General features: G+C 43.0%; 1 protein-coding gene across 3 annotated transcripts in view; it reads right to left on the reverse strand.

Annotated features, from left to right (window-relative positions):
* The window catches only part of dpy19l3 (dpy-19 like C-mannosyltransferase 3), a 57335-nt gene that overhangs the window by 20818 nt on the left and 29679 nt on the right, over positions 1 to 6838 (reverse strand). For all 3 annotated transcript variants that reach the window (XM_083760073.1, XM_083760074.1, XM_083760072.1), the window contains 3 exons: positions 5630 to 5770; positions 2102 to 2213; positions 774 to 830 (listed from right to left, as the gene is read on the reverse strand). In XM_083760073.1, the coding sequence (XP_083616199.1) occupies positions 774 to 830; positions 2102 to 2213; positions 5630 to 5770 (310 nt within the window). The remainder of the gene's footprint in view (positions 1 to 773; positions 831 to 2101; positions 2214 to 5629; positions 5771 to 6838) is intronic.

Consider the following 6838-nt stretch of genomic DNA (forward strand, 5'->3'; position numbering starts at 1 on the left):
AGATATCGGGAGAGAGGAGAGATATGGAGAGAGAATGAGAGATGGAGAGAGAGAGATGGAGAGAGAGAAGGAGATGGAGAGAAAGAGCAGATAGCTAGGCACAGATACAGTAAAAGGAGCAGTGGTGTAAAGTAACTAAGTACATTTACTTAAATACTAAATACTTTACTTGACTATTTCCAATATAAATTTCCTTTTACTTCTACTCCACTACACCTCGGATCCAAGTATTGTATTTTCACTTGCAACAGAGTATTTCTATATTGTGTTATATAGTGTTGATACGTTTTCCACCAGTGAAAAGGAGGACGGGAGCAGACACTGTTCCAACAGAGTGTAAAAGCACCACATCAATCCACATTGTAAATCGTAGCGGGCCTCCAGTCCAAATAGCCACAGTCAAAACAACGCGTTTGCTTTTGATAAGCCATTTGAACCCTTCAAACCGTGAAAGAAAATGCGAAAGAAAATGATACTTTTCATCTCCATCTGTTTCATCCCACAATCACATTTTCCCCTCATAGAACTAAACAGTATATTTTAATGACTGTATATCTTCCTTGCGTCGTTTTCGCAGTACAGCACAAACTTGGCAGGGTTCCGTAATGACTCACACACACACTGACACACACACACACACACACACACACACACACACACACACACACACACACACACACACACACTGTACACACACACACACACACACACACACACACACACACACACACACACACACACAATGCAAAGAATGAACCTAACAACCATCATACCTTATAATACAGACAACCAATCATCACCAGTGGAACTGTGTATCTGACGAGCCTTATCTGGGAAGATGGAGAGAGAGAGAGAGAGAGAGAGAGAGAGAGAGAGAGAGAGAGAGAGAGAGAGAGAGTGGAAACAGATAATGAGATAAAAGACCACAATCATAAAATGGGAAAAGACAAGGCCAGAGACAGAGAGCGGAACGGACAGACAGATGGAGAGAGAGAGAGAGAGAGAGAGAGAGAGAACAGGCATAATCACTGACGGAAGAGTAAAATGGTAAATGGTGCATTTATATAGCGCCTCGCTTTACATAGATTGTGCATCAATTCACCCATTCACACACACATTCATACACTGATGGCAGCGGAAACCATGCAAGGCACCAACCAGCACAACAGGAGCAATTAGGGGTTCAGTGTCTTGCTCAAGGACACTTCGACACTAACTCTGAGGGAGCCCGGGTTCGAACTGGCAACCTTGCCGTTACCATCCAGCCACTCTACCCCTGAGCCACCGCCGCCCCAGCCGAAGAGAGCAGAATAATTGGAGCCACTTGCTCTCATGTGATGCCTTGTCTTCAAGTTGTGACCACAGTGACACCTAGTGGTCTGCGGCGCTATTTATTTCACAAGTCATTTGAGTGGGAAAAGTTGAGTGCCATCTATCTGCCACTGCCACGGGCAGAGTGCAATAAATCGCAGGACCACATTTAACAAAAGAAATAAAGGAATAAAGAAAACTTTGGGTAGATATAGATAAATAGAATCTCTCTTTCAGCTTTCCCTTGCGGTACTCTTTCTAGAACACCACCAATGCAGAAGAACGGCGGTGTGTAGTTTAGTGGTGGTACCATAGTTTTGTTGTGTAGTTTAGTGGTGGTACCATAGTTTTGTTGTGTAGTTTAGTGGTGGTACCATAGTTTTGTTGTGTAGTTTAGTGGTGGTACCATAGTTTTGTTGTGTAGTTTAGTGGTGGTACCATAGTTTTGTTGTGTAGTTTAGTGGTGGTACCATAGTTTTGTTGTGTAGTTTAGTAGTGATACCATAGTTTTGTTGTGTAGTTTAGTGGTGGTACCATAGTTTTGTTGTGTAGTTTAGTGGTGGTACCATAGTTTTGTTGTGTAGTTTAGTGGTGGTACGATAGTTTTGTTGTGTAGTTTAGTGGTGGTACCATAGTTTTGTTGTGTAGTTTAGTAGTGATACCATAGTTTTGTTGTGTAGTTTAGTGGTGGTACCATAGTTTTGTTGTGTAGTTTAGTGGTGGTACCATAGTTTTGTTGTGTAGTTTAGTGGTGGTACCATAGTTTTGTTGAGTAGTTTAGTGGTGGTACCATAGTTTTGTTGTGGCAGCGGAGTGTGTTGAACAGTAGAGTCCACAGGTCTGGACCGCAGACGCCGTAGGCTGCGACCGCACACATCTGACCCGTCCAGATGTACTTCATTCTGTTGTGGAGAGAGAGAGAGAGAGAGAGAGAGAGAGAGAGAGAGAGAGAGAGAGAGAGAGAGAGAGAGAGAGAGAGAGAGAGAGAGAGAGAGAGAGAGAGATACCTTTATTATAACCTAATAAAACATTCTATTTTAGGCCCAGGCCGTAGCGTAACGGTCTGGGCACCGGACTGGTGATCCAGTCGCGGTGTGCCGCGGGTTCGACTCCCGGACCCGACACGGCCTTTACCGCATGTCATCCCCCCATCTCTCTCCCGTTTCCTGTCAGCCTACTTTCTATCCCTTAAAAAATCAATAAAGGCGTAAGCCGCAAAAAAATATCTAAAAACAAAAAACAAAAAAAAAAACATTCTATTTTATTAAAACAGTATCAGACCATTACAATATACGTGTAAACCCATTAGTACTATTTCGATTCTTAAAGTTGATATTTTTCAATCTGACAATATTAATGGCACTTTGAATCAATGCTACATTAAAAAAAAAAACACAGAAAATTCTTCCAGACATTCCACGTTAAGTGAACTCTGTTCCGAGGTGAGCTACCTCCATCCCTCCATGAGCCATGAGTTCAGCTTCAGCTGACCCAACTGATGCACTTTTGTCCACTTGAACAACCACAGACTCATTTTAAGTAGGCTATACACAGAGAGAGAGAGAGAGAGAGAGAGAGAGAGAGAGAGATACACAGAGAGACAGAGATTCATGGCTAAATTGTTGTTGTTCAACTTCACTCGGTGAGGAGACATTAAGCACAGTCTGGAACATCAAGTCCAATGAGAATGGAGATTATAGAGAGATTAGAATAAATCAGCAAAATGAAGACAAAGGGAAACAGAAACAAAAAAATGGTGACGCGCAGGAAAGTGATGGAACAGAGTGATAGGAAAGAGAAACAGAGAGAGAGGGAAGATTAGTAAGAGAGATGAAGAGGGCTGACACTCCCTAAAGACATTTGTGAAAAGCAGCACCTTAGTGTGTGTCTGTGTGAGTGTGGGCGTGTGTGGGTGTGTGTGTGTGTGTGTGTGTGTGTGTGTGTGTGTGTGTGTGTGTGTGTGTGTGTGTGTGTGTGTGTGTGTGTGTGTGTGTGTGTGTGTGTGTGTGTGTGTGTGTGTGCATGTATGCTTGCATGCGGAACAAAAGTAAAGCTTCACAGAAACGTGTTTGAGTGCGTTTTAATGCATAGGGGAATTCTGACAGAAATTAATGCCTCTTGGCACATTCAGCCATTCGGTCACAATCAGCATTTTAGAGAAAGTGCTGAAAGTGCTTACAGAATCCCAACCTGATGCCATGCATTAAAAGCAATCAAACTTACTTTTGTGAATGCAGTCATTTATTTTATACCTGAATATAAAAGAACCATATGTGAAGCTGACAGCCATGGCTGGATTATTTTTTTCCCCTTTTTTGTGCGTGCTTGCATCATGCATGACTGAGAGAGCACATGGGCAGTGGGCAGTATTGGACAAGTTACTCAAAAACTGTAATATATTACCTATTACTAGTTACTTAAAACATATATATTTATTATATATTATTAATTATTACTTTACATATTTCTCCCTGCGAAAAGTAACTAGTTACCCCCAAAAGTCTCTCACTACCCAGTTTGTTCCGGGCGGTTTAAGGCCTGCCCTTCTGCATCCAATAATTCACACATACAGACAAGTGTGTCCGCTCCAGAGTCTAGATCAGGGTTTCTCAACCCCTTGGGTCGCGACCCCTCGGGGGGTCGACTCGAGGGGTCGCCAAATTATTTTGGGGGGGTCCCCAAATGTTTGCAAATGAATGGCTGGAAAATGGAAATTAAGAGTTTACATAGTACGTGGTGCATGCATAAACTTTCCTTAATGATTATATCTGGTTTCAGTATTCATTTATGACATATCTTCTATTATTAAGGATATTCTTGCAGTTAGTTTGTATTAGTGGTGGGGTCGCAAGACATGGCCAAAGCATTCCCGGGGGTCCCCAGCCAGAAACGTTGAGAACCCCTGGTCTAGATCTAGACCGGATCAACAGCCTGCAAAGCAACTCGATCACAACCCAGTCTACCATTAGTGACCAGATGTTTTTTAAATAATCCTAAATGAGTTAATAGCACAGGCAGACTCTTAACATGTAAATATGATATAAATGCTCCCAGCCTGTGGAGCGATGCGCTCGATTATGATATCAATAAAGTTCCGTCCTGTGATTAATCTCCGTCCTGAGCGTTACGGAGACCTCCGTTTATGACACTCAGGGCTGTATTTTGCGTGTCTTAAGTACCAGGTTTTATTCCCTAACTTGAGTAACCTAAAGACCTGGAGGCGTGATCAATGCCATTTGGCTATTCTGAGTGGCCAAAGAGCATTGACCACGCCTCCAGGTCTTTAGTTTACTCAAGTTAGGGAATAAGACCTGGTACTTAAGACACGCAAAATACAGCCCTCAGGGTGTTAATAAACACTCAAGCCCCAAAGTACCACCAAGGCTTGTGAAATTAGTAACAAGTTACTTTTGGAAAATGGTAACATATTAGTAATCTTATTACTCAAATTGTAAAGTAATTAGTAATATTACTAGTTACTGGAAAAAGGTAATAATATTACTTTAAGTGATACGTTACTTTAGTTACTTTACAACACTGGCGATCCAATCTCAAACCACTCAATAGGCTGTTCCATATGCTCTATCAAGTCCACTCTTTACCATCAGTGTTCAGGAGCATCTCTGCTGGGTGTTTGTTTTTACGGTTAAACTGAGATTTAAGGGCGGCGTGCACTCGAGGCTTCAGTGGTCATTTGGCAACCATCCACAACACACACTCACTAACAAACAATATAATCCCCGAGTAGCGTTGCTAGGCTACAGCGCGTGGCCAGTGCTAGCTAAGTGGAGCTGGGGGACCAAAGGAAAGCACTCGGCACTGAGGGCCCATAGAGGGTCCGTGAACCACTTGGCAACGTCACGTTCACTCAGGATTCCACATAATTATGTACAGTATGATGATGAGCAGGAGAACAAAGCAAGTGGCAAAGTGGGCTGAAATGTAATGTATGTTCAAGTGTAGGTGTGTGTGTGTGTGTGTGTGTGTGTGTGTGTGTGTGTGTGTGTGTGTGTGTGTGTGTGTGTGTGTGCGTGCGTGCGTGTGAATGAATGAATTTGGATTTCCCAAGATGCCAAAATTAAATTAAATTCAATAACTGAAAGCTGCACATTAGGCACAATTTACACCAATAAACAATTGTGTGTGTGTGTGTGTGTGTGTGTGTGTGTGTATGTGTATGTGTATGTGTGTGTGTGTGTGTGTGTGTGTGTGTGTGTGTGCGCGTGTGTGTGCATGCGTGCATGCATGTGTGCGTGTGTGCGTGTGCATGCGTGTGTGTGTGCGTGCGTGTGTGCATGTGTGTGTGTTGAGAGCTCACCTCATGGTGCTGAAAGCTAGAAGGCCAAAGAACAGCGTGTGTAGCAGATTATAGGCGATGTCTGGACGGAGGGTCAAGGCTCTTCCTCCCTCGTCCACTCTCTGCTCGTCCACCGACCCTGCTGCTTTCTGTCCACCCCCGCTGTGCACGGAACAAAACAAATGTTTTACTTCAGTAAAGTATCAATACTGCAATGTAGAACTACTCTGTTCTTACTTACCCTACTCTAAAAGACTGGTCCTAAAGTAAAGTATTGGGTTTAAAACATACTTGAAGTACAAAAAGTTAAAGTACTCATTGTGCAGAATGTCCCATTTCAAGGCTCCATATGTATCTTTTGGAAAATAGCAGATCTACAAGCTCACAACTCCACAATGTGTTGCATCGCCACGAGACATTGGTGTGCATGCGTGCGTGCATACTAGTATGAGTAGTAGCGTATTTGGTCATAAGACAAAATCACACCTGTGTGAAGTGAGGGACATATATAGTCAGATTAGACCAAATTGTATAGGCTGAAGCCAATGGCTTATTTTGCCTATCCTTGCGTGTGTGCGTGCGCGGCCATATATGGCCAGACCTCATCAAACCCTGTAAGACACTGCCCCTCTCCATATATGGAGCTGACCTGTTCTGACATTCCACATGTTGATCTGACCTCATCAAACCCTGCACACCAAGACACACTCATATATAACCAGTACAGAATTCATTCCATATGTTGATCTGCCCCCCCCATGCCAAAGTGCCAGTGCTCGTCCAGCAGTCTGCCTCACCCAGGCGGATGCGAGCACGCGACCTGGTCGCTTCACGCCCTCAGGGCGTCTTACTGGTATTAATACAAATCTACAAAGTAAGAAGTAATAAGATATTCAAAATGTAGTGGAGGAAAAGTGCAATATGTTGATCAGATGATGTAGTGGAGACTGAGTAGAAGTAAGTAGTGGAAATTGGAAATACAAATACTCAAGTAAAGTACTAATACCTCCAAATTGTATAGTACTTAAGTAAATGTGCTTTCCACCACTGGGAACAAAGGCATGCTGGGAGAAAATATGGATGCATAAAACATTAGCGACAGACTCAAACAGAAGAGACAGAAGGGGAGCTGTGCGGCAGATTTCAGCAACAGCTCGTTTGTGCTTTGAAGCAATGTAAAATTGAGGCTTAATGACAAAATTATGTTTGTGCACCTACAGACACAAGCCA

This window comes from Protomyctophum parallelum, assembly GCF_964188405.1.
Source record: "Protomyctophum parallelum genome assembly, chromosome: 2".
In the NCBI taxonomy this organism is placed as follows: Eukaryota; Metazoa; Chordata; class Actinopteri; order Myctophiformes; family Myctophidae; genus Protomyctophum; species Protomyctophum parallelum.